Here is a 20,177-nt window from a genome sequence, read left to right on the forward strand (position 1 = left end):
AGCCTGCTGTTTCTGTCCAGCCATGCTTGAGCCCAGTAAGCCTGCTGTTTCTGTCCAGCCATGCTTGAGCCCAGTAAGCCTGCTGTGCTGTTGGTTTAGCCTGTTCTGTGGAAAAGTCTGAAGTCTTTTCCACAGTTCCCTGGAGCTTCTCTTCAGCTCTGAGAGAGAGAGGAGGAATCAGTTGACCACGAGGGCAGTGCTAAAGCATATCCCACAGCTTACATTTCACTGTTCTACCCAACACCTCTGTCGGCGATGACGTCTGCTGCTTGCCTGTTGCCAGTTTTATTTGATGACTTTCGTGCACTTCTCCTTTTAATTTGGACTCTTAACAGCACGGTTATATAAAAGACATAGCCCAGGGGGAAAGGGAAGCTGTTAGAGGTACTGTAGGTGACAGTAATCAAATCAAACATTTTGTCACATGCGCCGAATGACAGGTGTAGACTTGAAATGCTTGCTTACGAACGAGCCCTTCCCAACGATGAGTTAAAAAATAATTAGACAAATTGTAACAAGGAATAAAATACACTAGAATTAAGCTATATACAGGGAGTACCAGATCAATGTGGAGCTATATATCAAATTTATTTATAAAGCCCTTACATCAGCTGATGTCACAAAGTGCTGGACAGAAACCCAGCCTAAAACCCCAAACAGCAAGCAATGCAGGTGTAGAAGCATGGTGGCTAGAAAAAACTCCCTAGAAAGGCCAGAACCTAGAGAGGAACCAGGCTGATGCGTGGCCAGTCCTCCTCCTAGCTGTGCCGGGTGGAGATTATAACAGAACATGGCCAAGATGTTCATAGATGACCAGTAGGGTCAATTAATAATCAGTGGTTGTCGTGGGTGAAACAGGTCGGCACCTCGGGAGTAAATGTCAGTTGGCTTTTCATAGCCGATCATTGAGAGTATCTCTACCGCTCCTGCTGTCTCTAGAGAGTTGAAAACAGCAGGTCTGGGACAGGTAGCACGTCCGGTGAACAGGTCAGAGTTCCATAGTCGCAGGCAGAACAGTTGAAACTGGAGCAGCTGCACGGCCAGGTGGACTGGGGACAGCAAGGAGTCATCAGGCCAGGTAGTCCTGAGGCATGGTCCTAGGGCTCAGGTCCTCCGAGAGAGAGAATTAGAGAGAGCATACTTAAATTCACACAGGACACCGGATAAGATGGGAGAAGTACTCCAGATAGAACAGACTGACCCTAGCCCCTCGACACACAAACTACTGCAGCATAAATACTGAAGGCTGAGACAGGAGGGGTCGGGAGACACTGTGGCCCCATCCGACGATACCTCCCGGACAGGGCCAAACAGGCAGGATGTAACCCCACCCACTTTGCCAAAGCACAGCTCCCACACCACTAGAGGGATATCTTTAACCACCAACTTACCATCCTGAGACGAGGCTGAGTATAGCCCACGAAGATCTCCGCCACGGCACAACCCAAGGGGGGGGCGCCAACCCAGACAGGAAGATCACATCAGTGACTCAACCCACTCAAGTGATGCACCCCTCCTAGGGACGGCATGGAAGGGCACCAGTAAGCCAGTGACTCAGCCCCTGTAATAGGGTTAGAGGCAGAGAATCCCAGTGGAGAGAGGGGAACCTGCCAGGCAGAGACGGCAAGGGCTGTTCATTGCTCCAGTGCCTTTCCGTTCACCTTCACACTCTTGGGCCAGACTACACTCAATCATTGGACCTACTGAAGAGATGAGTCTTCAATAAAGACAATTTCCAGGGAGTACCAGTACCAGATCAATGTGCAGGGGTATGTATATATTAGAGGTCGACCGATTATGATTTTTCAACACCGATACCGATTATTGGAGGACCAAAAAAAGCCAATACCGATTAATCGGCCGATTTATATAAAAAAAACTAACAAAAAAAAACATGTACATTAATTTGTAATAATGACAATTACAACAATACTGAATGAACACTTATTTTAACGTAATATAATACATCAATATAATCAATTTAGCCTCAAATAAATGAAACATGTTCAATTTGGTTTAAATAATGCAAAAACAAAGTATTGGAGAAGAAAGTAAAAGTGCAAGATGTGCCATGTAAAAAAGCTAACGTGTAAATTCCTTGCTCAGAACATGAGAAAGCTGGTGGTTCCTTTTAACATGAGACTTCAATATTCCAAGGGTAAGAGGTTTTAGGTTGTAGTTATTATAGGAATTATAGGACTATTTCTCTATACCATTTGTATTCCATATACCTTTGACTATTGGATGTTCTTATAGGCACTTTAGTATAGCCAGTGTAACAGTATAGCTTCCGTCCGTCCCTCTCCTTGCTCCTACCTGGGCTCGAAAGAGGAACACATCGGCAACAGCCACCCTCGAAGCAGCGTTACCCTTGCAGAGCAAGGGGAACAACTACTCCAAGTCTCAGAGCGAGTGAAGTTTGAAATGCTATTAGCGCACACCCCGCTAACTAGCTAGCCATTTCACATCGGTTACACCAGCCTAATCACGGGAGTTGATAGGCTTGAAGTCATGAACAGCGCAATGCTTGAAGCATTGTGAAGAGCTGCTGGCAAAACGCACGAAAGTGCCGTTTGAATGAATGCTGGTGCCTACCATCGCTCAGTCAGACTGCTCTATCAAATCATAGACTTAATTATAACATAATAACACACAGAAATACGAGCCTTTGGTCATTAATATGGTCGAATCCGGAAACTATCATTTCGAAAACAAAACGTTTATTATCGCATATACCCTGACTCTGCGTGCAATAAATGCAAGAGAAGTGACATAATTTCACCTGGTTAATATTGCCTGCTAACCTGGATTTCTTTGAGCTAAATATGCAGGTTTAAAAATCTATACTTCTGTGTATTGATTTTAAGAAAGGCATTGATGTTTATGGTTAGGTACACGTTGGAGCAACGACAGTCTTTTTCCCACGAATGCGCACCGCATCGATTATATGCAACGTAGCACACGCTAGATAAACAAGTAATATCATCAACCATGTGTAGTTATAACTAGTGATTATGATTGATTGTTTTTTATAAGATAAGTTTAATGCTAGCTAGCAACTTACCGTGGCTTCTTACTGCATTCGCGTAACAGGCAGGCTCCTCGTGGAGTGCAATGAGAGGCAGGTGGTTAGAGCGTTGGACTAGTTAGCTGTAAGGTTGCAAGATTGAATCCCCGAGCTGACAAGGTAAAAATCTGTTGTTCTGCCCCTGAACAAGGCAGTTAACCCACCGTTCCTAGGCCGTCATTGAAAATAAGAATGTGTTCTTAACTGACTTGCCTAGTTAAATAAAGGTGTAAAAAAAATACAGATTTCCGATTGTTATGAGAACTTGAAATCGGCCTTAATTAATCGGCCATTCCGATTAATTGGTCGACCTCTAGTATATATGTACATGAAGGCAGGATAAAGTGACTAGGATATTCTTAGTGTGAAAGTGTGTCAAATCAAAAAAAATCTTTGTCACATGCGCCGAATACAACAGGTGTAGACCTTACCGTGAAATGCTTACTTACAAGCCCTTAACCAACAATGCAGTTAATAAAAAAACAAGTGTTCAAGTATTTACAAAAATTAACTGAAACAATTAAGGAGCAACAATAAAAGAACAGTAGCAGGGCTATATACAGGGGGTACTGGTATGGAGCCAATGTGCAGGGGCACAGGTTAGTCCAGCTAATATGTACATGTAGGGAGGAGTAAAGTAACCTACACATAGATAATAACAGAGTAGCAGCAATGTAGAAGGGCGGGGCAATGCAAATAGTTCGGTTAGCCATTTGATTAGCAGGAGTCTTATTGCTTGGGGGTAGAAGCTGTTAAGAAGCCTTTTTTACCTAGTCTTCGGCACTCCGGTACCGCTAGTCCGTGACTAGGGTGACTGGAGTCTTTGGTAATTTTTAGGGCTTTCCTCTGACAACGTCTGGTATAGAGGCCCTGGATGGCAGGAAGCTTGGCCCCAGGCAGTGATGCAACCAGTCAGGATGCTCTCGATGGTGCAGCTGTAGGACTTTTTGAGGATCTGAGGACCCATGCCAAATCTTTTCTGTGTGGGTTTTGTGTGTGTATACACTGAGTATACAAAACATTAAAAGCACCTGCTCTGTCCTTGACAGACTGTCAAGGTGAAAGCTATGATCCCTTATTGATGTCACTTGTTAAATCGACTTCAATCAGTGTAGATGAAAGGGAGGAGACCGGTTTAATGAAGGATTTTTAAGCCTTGAGACATGGATTGTGTATGTGTCATTCAGAGCGTGAATGGGTGAGGACAAAATATCTAATTTCCTTTAAACTGGGTATGGCAGTAGGTGCCAGGCGCACCGGTTTGTGTCAAGAATTGCAACGCTGCTGGGTTTTTCACACTCAGCAGTTTCCCGTGTGTATCAAGAATGGTCCACTACCCAAAGGACATCCAGCCAACATGACACAACATTTGGAAGCATTGGAGTCAACATGGGCCAGCATCCCTGTGGAATGCTTTTGACACCTTGTAGATTTCATGCCTTGACAAATTGAGTCTGTTCTAAGGGTGTATACTCAATGGATATAGTCTTGAGTGTGCATTGTCCATGTAACCATTTATATAACTATTTAGCAGTCTTATGGCTTGGGGATAGAAGCCGTCTCAGAGCCTGTTGGTTTGAGAGCCGGTGCTCCGGTACTGTTTGATGGACAGTAGCAAAATGAACAGTCTTGGTTGGCTGAAGTCTTTGGCAATTTTTTCAGGCCTTCCTCTGACACTGCCTCATAGATGTCCTCGGTGGCAGGGAGCTCCGCCCCAGTGATGTACAGGGCCGTCCGCACCATCCTCTGTAGCACTTTGCGGTCGAGGGGGGTGCATTTGCCATACCAAACAGTGATGCCATCAGACAAGATGCTCTTGATGGTGCAGCTGTAGAATTTGAGGATCTGAGGGCCCATGCCAAATCTTTTTAGCCTCCTTAAGGGGGAAGAGGCGCTGTTGTGCCCTCTTCACGACTCTGCGTGTGTGTGGACCATCCTTAGGGATGTGGACGCCAAGGAACTTGAAGCTCTCGACCTGTTCCACTACAGCCCTGCTGATGTGAATGGGGAAGTGCTCTCCCCTCTCACATGTAGTCTACGATCAGCTCCTTGGTCTTACTGACATTGAGGGAAAGGTTGTTCTGTCACCACACTGCCAAGTGTCTGACCTCCACCCTGTAGGCTGTCTCATCACCGTAGGTGATCAGGCATACCACCGTCAGCTAACTTGATGGTGTTTGAGTCATGCGTGGCCACGCAGTCTAGGGTGAACAGGGAGTACAGGAGGGGACTAAGCACACACCCCTGAGGGGCCCCTGTGTTGAAGGTCAGCGTGGCGGAGCTGTAGTCAATGAACAGCATTCTCACATAGTTATTTCTCGTCTTGTCCAGGTGGGAGATGGCAATGTGAAATGCAATGAGATTGGAGTGGGTCTGGGATGGTGTGTGTCATGACCAGCACTTCAAAATTACAGATGTGAGTGCTACTGGGGTGCTAGTAGGGTGCTAGTCATTTAGGCAGGTTAACTTGGAGCTCTTGGGAACAGGGACAATGGTGGTCAGCTTAAAACATGTTGGGATTACTGACTGGGTCAAGGCGAGGTAAAAAATGTCTGAGGAGACAGACAGTACACACAGACAGACGGGTACAGTACTGGACCTAGACCAGGATAATTGTCCTTATCACTATAGAATGGCAGTAATGATCTCATTAAATAACTGTTTAACCACTCACTGTTCCTAATTGCAATCAAACTAATGTAACGTGTGTCTCGTCTTTCCAGGTGAGGCCACTGCAGTTGTGTCCTTATTTCAATACTGGATCACAGACATCCTGCCCCTGCAGAGACAGAAAGACAGGCCAACCAACAACACAACCTTCCTAGTCGAACCAACCAACAACACAGCTTAGACTTTCCTAGATGTTCATGGTTTTAAACAATACTACTGATGGAAAATTAATCTGAATCATACATTGTGTGCCCACAACCACGACTGTTTGAGAAGACCACTACATACAAACGTTCTTAAAGGTGCTACCTGTAGGATTTTTTGTTTAGTTTTGCGTTGTGATTTCCCGAAAATGTCCCTAATATATCTGCAGTAATAGTGGAATGATAGTATTACTTACCCACCTTGTTGTGACTGGCTGTGATATTCAACCTATTGATGTATCCTGCCGGGCCTTCATCTGTTGTCAAAATAGGAAAGCTGTTCTGTCTTTGTTATCTAGTGGAAATCGGATCAAGCGGCCAATGTAGAAATAACTTTAATTTTTTTGGTCGCTAAAATTGTACTCTCAATTTCAGTTTGAGAGAAAACAAGCACTGAATAGTGTAGGGAATCATTGTACCATCTAAATTGCAGTGAAATGCATTTTCAATTACAAAAAATGTTTTTGTAGCTGTTTGAAGCTTGTGGACCAAAACAAAGTAAAAGGCTCAAGCGCGAGGCTCTGCCATGTTATGGGTAAATGGATGCGGTGCAGGGGTTTGTTCTGAATGCAGCCTAGTGCGTACCACTTCTTTTTTTCATGTTTTTTATTACATTTTTATGCACACGTGAAGCTGTTAATTAGGAGTGGATATGAATGGAAATCAATTCGTGTCTGTGCGTATTAAAACTTTTTGATATATTTTGCTTTTATTTTTATTGTCCACCTGATATACAGTAAGACATTACACCCTAATTACTTATTTTAAATGAAGAGGCTGTTGGATCATTCTACTTTCCATGAGTAAGTGTGATAATGCCACTTGAGTTACTGTTAGTTGTTTCATATGATAGCATGGATACCTAATTAGGAGTAGCATCACACTACATCCTTCCAATTGACGTGAGACATATGCCAAATCTGACACAATTGTTGGCTTGTTGACATGACATTTGGACCAACTTGATAGCTCACCAATTACTGTACGATGTAGTCTTCACAATCCATTTTCAATGAGGTCAGAACATACACCTTTTGACTAAACTAACTTGGCGACAATTTACTTCACTAATCAAGTCACGGTACACGTACGACTTCCGAAGGAAGTTTTGGAAGGGAGATATTGTTCAGCATGTTATAGGTTAAGGGCCAGGTGTTTTTTTTCTTACTCATCAGACCTGACCAGGAGAACTCTTGAGCCCTAGCAACAGGCTATTAGTGCTGTTCAGATCATAGGAAAAATTCCTGGTCCTTGGGACAAAGACCTGTTTAGACATTGGTAGTCACCCTAAATCTACATGTGTATAGTCTCCATCCACGCACAGGTTGCGTTCTGCATGCATCAACCAATGGTTCTGTGCCGTAGGGCACCAGATTTCTATTACATCATTTGGTTAGCTGATACGTAAAATACCTATCCAGGCGTTGTAAGATCTGACGTGCGTCAGCAATGCCTGGGCAGAGGAACGCGCCCACAATGTTACTGACATTCTGTTTGTGAGTGAAGTTCAGTTGAAAATCACCTACTGTCCCAGAGCCAACAGATTATCCACTGACAACACAGCATCTGACTTTAGCACTGAGCATTCTAAGCTAGAATTAATTTCATTCTAGATGCTGATTTAGAAATGAGTGGCTTTATGAGATCAGGCATAGTCCTGGCTGGATCAGTAACTAGCTACCATAGGAGTTGTGAACCATTACCACAAGGGCCACCATCTGTGGCCCCTATTCATAAGAGGCCCATTCTGGAGTCATTAGCCAGAGGGGATGATGAGGTCAAACACTACATCATGCTGTAACAGTGAGTGTTAACGGCATACCATTAGCACTTTGCCTGGTGGTGCTGCTAAAATTCACACTGTTTTATTCAGCCTTGTCATCTTTTTGAGGATGTGACATGGATAGGCTATCACGTACCCTCTTAAGTCTTGTAAGACTTTTACGAGTTACAAGCAACTTCGATTCATACATGTCATTGTAAAATAACGTGAATGACCATTCAGAGGAGTATCTTTTTAGGTAAGTTGTTTTTAATGCCCGTCTCACAAGAATGCCTCAAGAGAACTCACACACTGCTTTACGACATTCCGTAACAGTCGTGCATACCATGACACCTCCCCCTTTAACTTTTACACATTTTCTTTTTAATGCCTACAAATTATGGTAACCATAATGAAAACTGTACTTTTAAATAGCGATTAAACAGTAACAATGTTACTGTAAAGGTTTTGAAAGCACAATAAAGCAATGCAACATTTCTTTTTTATCACTTTCCCCTGAAGTCTATTGACCTGTAGTGTCTCATTTCAATGCCTCTTTGTTTCTATAGTTGTTCTTTACAGGTCCTGTCTGACAACTGGTTTGCTAACCCTACCAGACCTGGTAAAACTTTGTCGTTCTGCCCCTGAGCAAGGCAGTTAACCCACTGTAATAGGTAAGCAGCTTGGTTTGAAGAAATCAACTGTGGGAGCAATTATTAGGAAATGGAAGACATACTGATAATCTCCCTCGATCTGGGGCTCCACGCAAGATCTCACCCCGTGGGGTCAAAATGATCACAAGAACGGTGAGCAAAAATCCCAGAACCACACGGGGGGACCAAGTGAATGACCTGCAGAGAGCTGGGACCAAAGTAACAAAGCCTACCATCAGTAACACACTACGCCGCCAGGGACTCAAATCCTGCAGTGCCAGACGTGTCCAGGCCCGTCTGAAGTTTGCTAGAGAGCATTTGGATGATCCAGAAGAAGATTGGGAGAATGTCATATGGTCAGATGAAACCAAAATAGAACTTTTTGGTAAAAACTCAACTCGTCATGTTTGGAGGACAAAGAATGCTTAGTTGCATCCAAAGAACACCATACCTACTGTGAAGCATGGGGGTGGAAACATCATGCTTTGGGGCTGTTTTTCTGCAAAGGGACCAGGACGACTGATCTGTGTAAAGGAAAGAATGAATGGGGCCATGTATCGTGAGATTTTGAGTGAAAACCTCCTTCCATCAGTAAGGGCATTGAAGATGAAACGTGGCTGGGTCTTTCAGCATGACAATGATCCCAAACACACCGCCCGGGCAACGAAGGAGTGGCTTCGTAAGAAGCATTTCAAGGTCCTGGAGTGGCCTAGCCAGTCTCCAGATCTCAACCCCATAGAAAATCTTTGGAGGGAGTTGAAAGTCCGTGTTGCCCAGCAACAGCCCCAAAACATCACTGCTCTAGAGGAGATCTGCATGGAGGAATGGGCCAAAACACCAGCAACAGTGTGTGAAAACCTTGTGAAGACTTACAGAAAACGTTTGACCTCTGTCATTGCCAACAAAGGGTATATAACAAAGTATTGAGATAAATTTTTGTTATTGACCAAATACTTATTTTTCACCATAATTTGCAAATAAATTCATAAAAAATCCTACAATGTGATTTTCTGGATTTTTTTTCTCATTTTGTCTCATAGTTGAAGTGTACCTATGATGAAAATGACAGGCCTCTCTCATCTTTTTAAGTGGGAGAACTTGCACAATTGGTGGCTGACTAAATACTTTTTTGCCCCACTGTAGGTCCAAAACAATTATTTCCCATGGCCTGACGGAGCGGCGTTGAGATTAGTCTCCTTTTGCTGTGCATTTCTAAGCTCAAGACTGACATGACAGCCTTTTTATTTATCTCTGAGATCCCGGCCACCATACTGAGGCGTTGGCCTTCTCTGCATTTAGTCAGACCTTGATGTCCATTGTGCATGACGGACATGTCTGCCCTCTGTCTGGTACTAGAATGCGTTTTCCCCATCTGACTATACCATTGTACTCTGACAGTTCACTTTTCACTGGGAAAAACTGACTGACTGGGGTTTTACTCACATGTTCAAGCCTTACCTGAAGTACTTGATCACTGTCTGTAGTTTGTCTGCTGCAGTGGCAACTCTGATGCTCTTCATTTTTGTCTGTGTATTACATTTACATTTATCAGGTATGTAGTTGATTATGGCTGTGATGCAACACTCCACGTCCGTGTGTGTGTGTCTGTCTCCTTTTTTGTGCGTGTCAACTGACTCCTTGACACAGTGTCTGCCACAACCAAGGTTTTGTCTTGTGCGTACTCCCACAGTGGGTTTGAACCTCATAAGCCGCATGTGTAGTCTCTGGCACCATAAAGCCACATTATCCAAGTTTTTTTCCCTGTTCATTAGTGAGACCAAGGGCTTGTGGTCTGTCAGTGACTTGAAGTCCTCCAGGCCGTACAGGTATTTCTTGATCTTCTCACACTCGCCAGACACTCCTTTTCGATCTGTGCGTATCTGGTTTCTGCCTTGGTGAGCCGCCTGGAGCAGTACGCCACTGGCTTCCAGTCCTCTCCATGGAGCTGTAGTGTTACACCACCAAGTTGCTTGCGTCTGCTGAGACTGCGGTGGCTCTGTTGCTGTAATAGAACGTCAGGACTGGGGAAGTCGTCAGGAGTTCTTTGAGGCGCCGGTCCCATGTCCATGCTGTCTTTGACTTGCAGTGGTTGACCCACTGTGGAAAGGTTGGGGATGGTTAACTACCTAGGGAAGTATATCTCAAGAACTCTCCTCAGCTCCTGCATGTTCTCTGGTGGGGAAAGCTGCCTGATGGCCTCCACTTTCTCTGGATCAGGCCTGACTCCTGAGGGGTCGATGAGGTGTCCCACTAATTGTAGCTGTGTTTGCCTGAGGGTACACTTTCCTCTTTTCAACTTTAGTCCGGTTGACCCTGATCATCTGCAGGACTCTTTAGTTGCTTGTCGTGCTCCTCCAGGACACCTACAGCACCTAATGTCACAGGAAGGCCAAAAATATCATTATTTTATTTATTTAACCTTTATTTAACTAGGCAAGTCAGTTTAAGAATAAGTTCTTATTTACAATGACGGCCTACCCCGGCCAAACCCAGACGACGCAGGGCCAATTGTGCGCCGCCCTATGGGACTCCCAATCATGGCCGGATGTGATGCAGCCTGGATTCGAACCAGGGACTGCAGTGACGCCTCTTGCACTGATATGCAGTGCTTTAGTCTGCTGTGGCATTCGGGAGCCCTAGAATCAAGGACAACAACCACCCGAGCCACTGCCTGTTCACCCCACTATCATCGAGAAGGCGAGGTCTGTACAGATGCATCAAAGCTGGGACCAAGAGACTGAAACAGCTTCTATCTCAAGGCCATCAGACTGTTAAATAGCCATCATTAGGCGGCTTCCACCCGGTTACGTAACCCTGCACCTTAGAGGCTGCTGACCTAAACACATAGACTTGAAATCACTGGCCACTTTAATAATGGAACATACACAAAATAGTCCAAATTGGTGAAGTGAAGTGAAATGGAAAAAATAAATAAAAATAAAAATATGGAAAAGTGGTGCGTGCATATGTATTCACCCACCTTTGCTATGAAGCCCCTAAATGAGATCTGGTGCAACCAATTACCTTCAGAAGTCACATAATTAGTCAAGTCCACCTGTGTGCAATCTAACTGTCACATGATCTGTCACATGAACTCAGTATATATACACCTGTTCTGAAAGGCCCCAGAGGCTGCAACACCACTAAGCAAGGGGAACCAACAAGCAAGCGGCACCATGAAGACCAAGGAGCTCTCAAAACAGAGGGACAAAGTTGTGAAGTACAGATCAGGGTTGAGTAATAAAAAAATATCCGAAACTTTGAACATCCCACGGAGCACCATTAAATCCATTATTAAAAAATGGAAAGAATATGGCACCACAACAAACCTGCCAAGAGAGGGCCGCCCACCAAAACTCACAGACCAGGCAAGGAGGGCATTAATCAGAGAGGCAACAAAGAGACCAAAGATAACCCTGAAGGAGCTGCAAAGCTCCACAGCGGAGATTGGAGTATCTGTCCATAGGACCACTTTAAGCCGTACAATCCACAGAACTGGGAATTACGGAAGAGTGTCCAGAAAAAAGCCATTGCTTAAAGAAAAAAATGTGCAAACTCCCCAAACATATGGAAGAAGGTACTCTGGTCAGATGAGACTAAAATTGAGCTTTTTGGCCATCAAGGGAAACGCTATGTCTGGCGCAAACCCAAAACCTCTCATCACCCCGAGAACACCATCCCCCACAGTGAAGCATGGTGGTGGATGTTTTTCATCGGCAGGGACTAGGAAACTGGTCAGAATTGAAGGAATGATGGATGGCGCTAAATACAGGGAAATTATTGAAGGGAAACCTGTTTTCAGTCTTCCAGAGATTTGAGACTGTGTCTATGCCGCGCCGACATTGCTTATCCTAATATTTATATATTCCTTACTTCCATTATTTTACTTTTAGGTTTGTGTGCATTGTTGTGAATTGTTAGATATTGCTGCACTGTTTGAGCTAGAAACACGAGCATTTTGCTACACCAGCAATAACGTGTATGTGACATTAAAATTTGATTTGATATACCAAAATATCATCCATAAAAAATGCGATGTCTCCGTAATTTTCTCCTGGGAGTGCTCGAGATCCCAAACGGCAGGTGGGGTATTTGCTAGAACCCACTTGACACATCAAATTGTGAGAATACTTTGGTTCCGCTCAGCTTTGTGCGTATCTCTTCCGAGGTGGGTAGGATGAACCATTTTTCACCGCTTAATTAAGCTTTTTCAAACCCACACATATACACAACCATTTTTCTTCAGGGCAGGCACCATGGGTGCATACCAATCTGTTGGCTGCGTCACCTTCTCCACAATGTCATTTTCGTCCATCCTGCACAGCTCCTCTTTCACCTTCTGCATAAGTGGTATTGGGATTCTGGACACTGTGTGCACTGCATATGGCTGTGTTCTCACTGGTTCTATTTTGAGCAAGCCATGTTCTCCTAATGCGCTCATGAACTATTCGATGTGTTTCACCAGGCCCATCTTAGCTGCTGTTGACTGGCTGAGTAGGTTGTTCACGCTGTCCCTGAACGACATATAATATCTTTTCACACATCACGCTAGCTTCTGCTCCAGTGTCAATACATTATTTCCAGGTGTTGCACCAATAAGGAATTGCACTGTCCATTGGTCATTACTCCTATCTGCATGCTAACGGATCCCAAGAAATATGACGTCTGGTCATTTTCTGTGACTTCACTAACCGATTTTGTGTGACACATTCTTTCCCAATGTCCTGTTTTCTGTTAATCTTTCCTGCTTTTTATGTTGCATTTTCCCACACCGGCTGCGTTTTCCTTCTGCACGCTCCGTGTGAGGCCAGTTGGACGTACTGCCAAACCGCCTGCAACGTCATCTTAGAGAATTTATGGCAGAGAAATTAACATAAATTCTCTGGCAACAGCTCTGGTAGACATGCCTGCAGTCAGCATACCAATTGCACACTCCCTCAAAACTTGAGTCAATTGTGGCATTGTTGTTTGACAAAACTGCACATTTTATTGTCCCCAGTACAAGGTGCACCTGTGTAATGATCTTGCTGTTTAATCAGCTTCTTGATATGCCACACCTGCCATGTGGATAGATTATCTTGGCAAAGGAGAAATGCTCATTAACAGATGTAAACACATTTTTGAGCAGAATTGGAGAGAAATAAGCTTTTTGTGCATAGGAACATTTCTGAGATAATGTATTTCAGCTCATGAAACATGGGACCAACACTTTACATGTGTTATTTTTGTTCAGTATATTTCCACATGACAATATCAAAGTCTGCTTTCTCATTCTCTGATGCAAAGGTGAACGATTTGAATACGTTCTCTGCCTTGCTGCCCATGTCATGTATGAGGGAACTGACTTGCACATCGCGATCTTCCTGATCCAACTTGGTCGTTGTTCTGAACCCCATAAAATGTTTCCATTTCGTCGGTTCATCAAAGTTAAAGTTATGTGGCGCTTCAAACTTCGCCACAGTCCACTTTCTTAGTAGGATGTTAGCCTGTAACGCACTTCTGACACATGTAATATAATGTGAATGTCCAGTCAGGAGTATCTTTCTAGGTAAGTTGTTTTTAATGCACGTCTCACAAGAATGCCTCAACTCACGCACTGCCTTACGTACTGCTTTACGACATGCCTTAACACTGTCGTGCATACTATGACAGTCATATTTTGGGGTGATGTGGACATGCATCGTATGTAATTAAGTACCTTTTTTGTGAGTAACAATCTACTTGGACTAACTTTGGGGAAAGGATGCTCTGAAAGCTCAGTTGCCTAGTTGAGTGAGTGTGAAATGTTCAAGCCACTGTTCAGAGGTTCTGTTGAGTGGAGGGTCATTACTGGTTCCTCTGTGACACTGTTTCTTCTCTCCCTGTCCACTGATGAAGTTATCAACCGAACAACATTTACATTTACATTTAAGTCATTTAGCAGACGCTCTTATCCAGAGCGACTTACAAATTGGTGCATTCACCTTATGATATCCAGTGGAACAACCACTTTACAATAGTGCATCTAACTCTTTTAAGGGGGGGGGGGGTTAGAAGGATTACTTTATCCTAACCTAGGTATTCCTTAAAGAGGTGGGGTTTCAGGTGTCTCCGGAAGGTGGTGATTGACTCCGCTGACCTGGCGTCGTGAGGGAGTTTGTTCCACCATTGGGGTGCCAGAGCAGCGAACAGTTTTGACTGGGCTGAGCGGGAACTGTACTTCCTCAGAGGTAGGGAGGCGAGCAGGCCAGAGGTGGATGAACGCAGTGCCCTTGTTTGGGTGTAGGGCCTGATCAGAGCCTGAAGGTACGGAGGTGCCGTTCCCCTCACAGCTCCGTAGGCAAGCACCATGGTCTTGTAGCGGATGCGAGCTTCAACTGGAAGCCAGTGGAGAGAGCGGAGGAGCGGGGTGACGTGAGAGAACTTGGGAAGGTTGAACACCAGACGGGCTGCGGCGTTCTGGATGAGTTGTAGGGGTTTAATGGCACAGGCAGGGATCCCAGCCAACAGCGAGTTGCAGTAATCCAGACGGGAGATGACAAGTGCCTGGATTAGGACCTGCGCCGCTTCCTGTGTGAGGCAGGGTCGTACTCTGCGAATGTTGTAGAGCATGAACCTACAGGAACGGGTCACCGCCTTGATGTTAGTTGAGAACGACAGGGTGTTATCCAGGATCACGCCAAGGTTCTTAGCACTCTGGGAGGAGGACACAATGGAGTTGTCAACCGTGATGGCGAGATCATGGAACGGGCAGTCCTTCCCCGGGAGGAAGAGCAGCTCCGTCTTGCCGAGGTTCAGCTTGAGGTGGTGATCCGTCATCCACACTGATATGTCTGCCAGACATGCAGAGATGCGATTCGCCACCTGGTTATCAGAGGGGGGAAAGGAGAAGATTAATTGTGTGTCGTCTGCATAGCAATGATAGGAGAGACCATGTGAGGATATGACAGAGCCAAGTGACTTGGTGTATAGCGAGAATAGGAGAGGGCCTAGAACAGAGCCCTGGGGGACACCAGTGGTGAGAGCACGTGGTGCGGAGACAGATTCTCGCCACGCCACCTGGTAGGAGCGACCTGTCAGGTAGGACGCAATCCAAGCGTGGGCCGCGCCGGAGATGCCCAACTCGGAGAGGGTGGAGAGGAGGATCTGATGGTTCACAGTATCAAAGGCAGCCGATAGGTCTAGAAGGATGAGAGCAGAGGAGAGAGAGTTAGCTTTAGCAGTGCGGAGCGCCTCCGTGACACAGAGAAGAGCAGTCTCAGTTGAATGACTAGTCTTGAAACCTGACTGATTTGGATATAACAACCTTATTATTAATATTCTTCTGAGCTGGAGACCACCCCCTGGCAAGTATGGACCCAATGACACAAAGGGATATTAAACCTCAAGGAAGGTGTTGACTTAGCAAAAAGAGAGGAGACCCTGCTGCAAACATAATCAGAAAAACATCCAGATCTCCCAACTCGGCCGATTTGAAGGAGTCTTTGTTGTTGAGGGTTCAACTCACGACTAACGATACTCGCTCTACCCTTGGGAAGGGGAGAGCAGTTAACCAACTGGTGTTGATGTGTCCTAATGCTAATCTTATTGGAGGTAGCCTACCATTTAGTATGCTTGACCATATAGCGTTACTTCTAACCATGTATTACTACTACTGTACAGCTTCTATGTATGCTGTGTTTACATACTTGATCTCAGCAATGTGACTTCTCCTCTGGCTCTCTAGTGATTGACTTGTCTCCCTGTTGATGACCTTGTGTATAATCCCCCCTCCTCCCTGTCTCTTTACTCCTAGGTCATTGTCTCTGTGCCAGCAACTCCCATAATCCACTCACATACCACCTGTGTTCTATACTGTACTGTAGTTGTGTAAAGAGGAGAGGTTATATAAGAGCTTCAGAGGCTGACACGCACCAGGTTGATAACAGCAGGTCCACACATCCAGGTCCTCTGACGTGCCCTCTTACAGTGGGTTCCTCACTGGAGAGAAAGAGAGTCTAGGAAGACTGCGAGGAAACAGTTTGAGAAGAACTGACCAGTAGAGCTGTATTTTCACTATCAGTCTCGAAGCAAAAGTTTGAAACCCTGGAGACCCGCAGCAAGATGTTTTTCAGACTCCCAAGACTAACTCCTGGATACCTACGGTATCTACAGGTGAGTGGTCAGTGATGTGTACAAAATTGTACTGTTTAGTCTTGTCCTTTTTTGCTTGTCCTTTTAGACAAATCTTATGAGTACACAAAGTATTGAATGTTTTGCTGTGTCATTCTTTACTCTAAGGGGATTAGTGGTGTTTAAACTGTCTGCTACCTCAAGTAGCTCAGGTCCAAGTTAGTCCTCTTCTGGCTGAGTCACTGGAAACAGTATGTCCTCAACACTGGTAGGCATGAGGCAGTGGATTCTGCTTTGTTTGGCCTGATCTGGCCTTGATTGAGGACCTTTCAAACATAAATGCCCTGCAATATCTGCTGATGTTTTAGTATAGATGACTTGGTCCTTGGCATTCTGTGGCTTTAGGAGTCTCTAGGGAGTTCCTGGGATGTAAACAAATGGAATGAACTTGAGATAGTGTATTGATGTATGCTGTATTGCCTGTAGTTGTGAATGGATGGACAGGTACTGCATGGCTTTCAGGTTAATGCCCGTTGGCCAGAGATTGCTTTACTGAGCCTAATGTTATAATTTATTACTAACCTATTGCACCTTGTAGTAGGGCAGTTTGTCTCAAATGGTTTTATGTTTAGGTCCTTGTAAGAAAGTGCAGCGGCCTTGCAATTTGATAGAACATAGGGCAGTTTGTGTGTCTGTTTCTATCCAACCACTAACACCAGTGGCCAGCTTGTTAAGATTGCCGTTCCCTTTTCTATTCAAACTTGAGTGTCTGCAGGCTATGAATGACAGAGAACACAGTGGCGTTGCAATGTGTGATAGACCACAGTGCAGTTTACGCTTCTACTTGCATAAAAATAAATATTCTCTGTCTTACTTCTCAGCTGCAAGTTTGAGGAAGTCTTTTGTTTTAGCTCACAACTTTATTGGACTTATTTAGTAGTGTTTACTGCTAGCTAGTGAGGGAAAAATCCATGACATGGTTTGTTGAATTATGATTACAAATAACTCTGAGGGAGCATCAGGAAGGGCTGCTTAACAGCCTGAGTCCCAGCCCCATTATAGCTGGGGGATCTATTATTTCCTCTTCTCTGCTCTTTATTATTGTCTAGGGGCCTGCGAGGAAATTGTCCATCTCGCAAAATAACAGAGCCTTTGTTTGTCACAGACTGTAATTTGGCAAATGGGGCAAGATGGGTTTTTAATCTCTTCAGTTGGGGTGTGGGGGTGAAGGGGGCATAATGTGGCTGACTTGGTACTTTGGGAAATTGGGAATTTTGTCGCAAGAGACTGGGAGGTTTTATGTTTTTTGAGTTATGTTCTGTTCATGCGACTGCAGCCCACTACATCCCCTTATCTATCAGTATATAGCACAATGCACAGTACATTGGTCAGTGCCGTAGTCTCAGTGGTTAGCATTGAGCCCGTTTAGAAGGCCTATTATGATTATCCTATGGATGCCAATGCCATGCCATAACCCAGACCATTATTCATGAATAAGAATGCTTTCCCCTTTAACCACATCATGTCATGTTGATTTGTCTCCCCATCAGACCCAGGCTATGGCGAGTGAGACCCAGAGAGCTGGGGACCTGCCCCGTCTGGCCATGCTCCTGGGGGCCTTGGGGATCGGGGTGTGTGGCTACAGCTCCAGGCAGCTGGCACTGCACCACCGGCCCTCTGCCCGCGTGCTGACCTGGATGGACGTTGGGGGCACCCCGGTGAAGGGGAGAGCCCCTTCCTTCATGGACCTGTCTCAAAGCCACAGCATCTGTCAGGACATCCCACCTCCAGCATTCGCTGGGCAGAAAGTGCCTTAATACAACCACCAAATCTAGAGTGCATGTTTTAATCCCTCAGTATGCAGTACCTAGCCAGGTATGGTGGAGCTTTACTCCACTGTGCTAGCACTTCAGTGTTAACACACGTTTAACCCTAACCCAGAGATCCATAATCTGATCATCAATAATTACTAGCCACACCTGTGTGAGATTCTGCATTGACATGCAGTATAGGAGCTGCTATACCAGGTTATGGATTTAAAATAGCTGATTGGATGAGTAGTTCAACTTGTTGCCACAGTGGGTAGGAAGGTTTAGCTATGGAAGTCTGATTTAGCTACATCCTGTGTGTCTTTTGTGAAGTCACCGTGTTTGGCTCGGCCCCCTGGTACACAGATGGTTGGCAACCCCTCGGGCTGGTTGCCATCCATAAGTGTTGGCAGCTCATCCACAGCCAACAACTTCCATTGATTTCAACTGATAAGAACTATGGGGACCTATCCATCACTAGAGCTTGGCATCCTCTGTCAGGTCTGGACTGGAGTGAAAGACACAGGTTTTATTTCACGGTGTTTTCAAACGATAGTGCTACAGTAGTCGTCCTCTCTGAAGGTGTCAATTCTCTTACATATTGATATTGTAATGAGGTACATTGCAAGGAAAGGCTGGACAATTGTTCAGCTACAGTTACTGAAGCATGCTAGTGATGCCTCTGGTTGTATAGAATGATCCACACTTTCTTTATGATGTCTCACTGCCATGTAAATAATGTAACTGTATCAATACTGATCATTAGATTATAGCTCTTATTTGAACCATGGTTAAAATGATGAGGGAGAGCGAGAGAGAACAAAGCTCCTCATCACTAAACCAATTTCCTCCTATGGGATTAAACCAGGTGGAACATCCGTGAGCTGGCATACATCGCTCCAATCTGGTATTAGGGATGAGGACAGGAGACTGGTTCCTGCAGTGCCATGAGCAAAGGCTTTGTTCCAAAGAGTTCATATGATATCAGGTATCTTTAACTAGATTGGGAAATGTGCACAGCATCTTTCAGAATGACAATTTTTCTGTTACTGCTACCAAAGGCCATTATGAATTTCTCAGAGCTAGTGTGAACCACGCCTATATTTTTCCCCCAAAGAAGATAGTGAGATGCAAAATCAAACATCCATTGTACAACCACTGGACCCACTAAATGTCGAACCAATGCTTTTGTCTGTAAACAACAGAGGAATGATATTAAGGAGAGCAGGTACAGTAGAGGTCTGCAAAAGCTGATCCCATAATCCTTTTTCACAGCAGCTGAGCCAGTTTCCTGTGTCTGCCAAAATAGAAGTTTTTAGCAGGACCAGATTAGCTGTGCTAGCCCTGCCACTGCATTTTAGGTCACTACAAATGGCCCTAATCCACTCAGCAGATGTGCTAATTGGCTGAGCTGGCACCAAAGAGCGACCGGCAGTTCCCTCAACTCATGACAGAGACTGACACTCAAACACTTGTTAATGGACTATCTAATGGTTTTACGCAGAAACATGACACGGTGTGTTCCCGTTGAGCTCAATTTGGAAACCACTTTTTTTGGGAACAGAAAACGAATGCATCCTGTTAGGTCAACCCCTATTTCCTTCAAACTAGAATATTATGTAGTCTGTACCTACTGCTTACATGTTGTATGAAATTTGCTTGGGCTTGTAAGGAATTTCTGGGACAAATAAATTTGTTCAACTTTTGCCATGGTTTTTCTTTTATCTATATTTGTTTTACAAATGTATGATTCTTTTAAGTTGTTACTATTGTTGACCGCTATTGTTGACTTTTACTATTCCTCAGTCTGTGCTCTACCTGTACAGATGGATTGAACAATGTGTTATCTATTGTTTAGTCTTATAGAATAATTAATAATGGTCACTGAAACTGCATGTGGGCATTTCCATCAAATGACCCATG

At 44.6% G+C, this 20,177-nt stretch overlaps 2 protein-coding genes across 4 annotated transcripts in view; both read left to right on the plus strand.

Moving 5' to 3' along the window:
• Positions 1 to 6,641, plus strand: part of erich1 (glutamate rich 1) — a 28,639-nt gene extending 21,998 nt beyond the window's left edge. For 2 of the 3 annotated variants that reach the window (XM_071366376.1, XM_071366377.1), the window contains exon 6: positions 5,791 to 6,641. In XM_071366376.1, the coding sequence (XP_071222477.1) occupies positions 5,791 to 5,918 (128 nt within the window). In that variant the 3' untranslated portion in view covers positions 5,919 to 6,641. The remainder of the gene's footprint in view (positions 1 to 5,790) is intronic. The other variant, XM_071366378.1, reaches the window with a different exon arrangement.
• Positions 6,642 to 12,928: 6,287 nt separating this feature from the next.
• LOC139553744 (uncharacterized) lies at positions 12,929 to 19,959 on the plus strand. The gene is made up of 2 exons (XM_071366370.1): positions 12,929 to 16,488; positions 17,997 to 19,959. Exons 1-2 carry the CDS (start codon positions 16,438 to 16,440, stop codon positions 18,261 to 18,263), a joined length of 318 nt encoding a protein of 105 aa, XP_071222471.1. The 5' UTR covers positions 12,929 to 16,437; the 3' UTR covers positions 18,264 to 19,959.
• The last annotated feature ends 218 nt before the right edge of the window (positions 19,960 to 20,177 follow it).

Source organism: Salvelinus alpinus, chromosome 25, assembly GCF_045679555.1.
Source record: "Salvelinus alpinus chromosome 25, SLU_Salpinus.1, whole genome shotgun sequence".
NCBI lineage: Eukaryota > Metazoa > Chordata > Actinopteri > Salmoniformes > Salmonidae > Salvelinus > Salvelinus alpinus.

Coding starts and splice junctions, on each gene's coding strand:
- LOC139553744 (XM_071366370.1), top strand. CDS start 16,438: ATGTTTTTCAGACTCCCAAGACTAACTCCTGGATACCTACGGTATCTA. Junction 16,489..17,996: donor GATACCTACGGTATCTACAG/GTGAGTGGTCAG, acceptor TCTCCCCATCAG/ACCCAGGCTATGGCGAGTGA.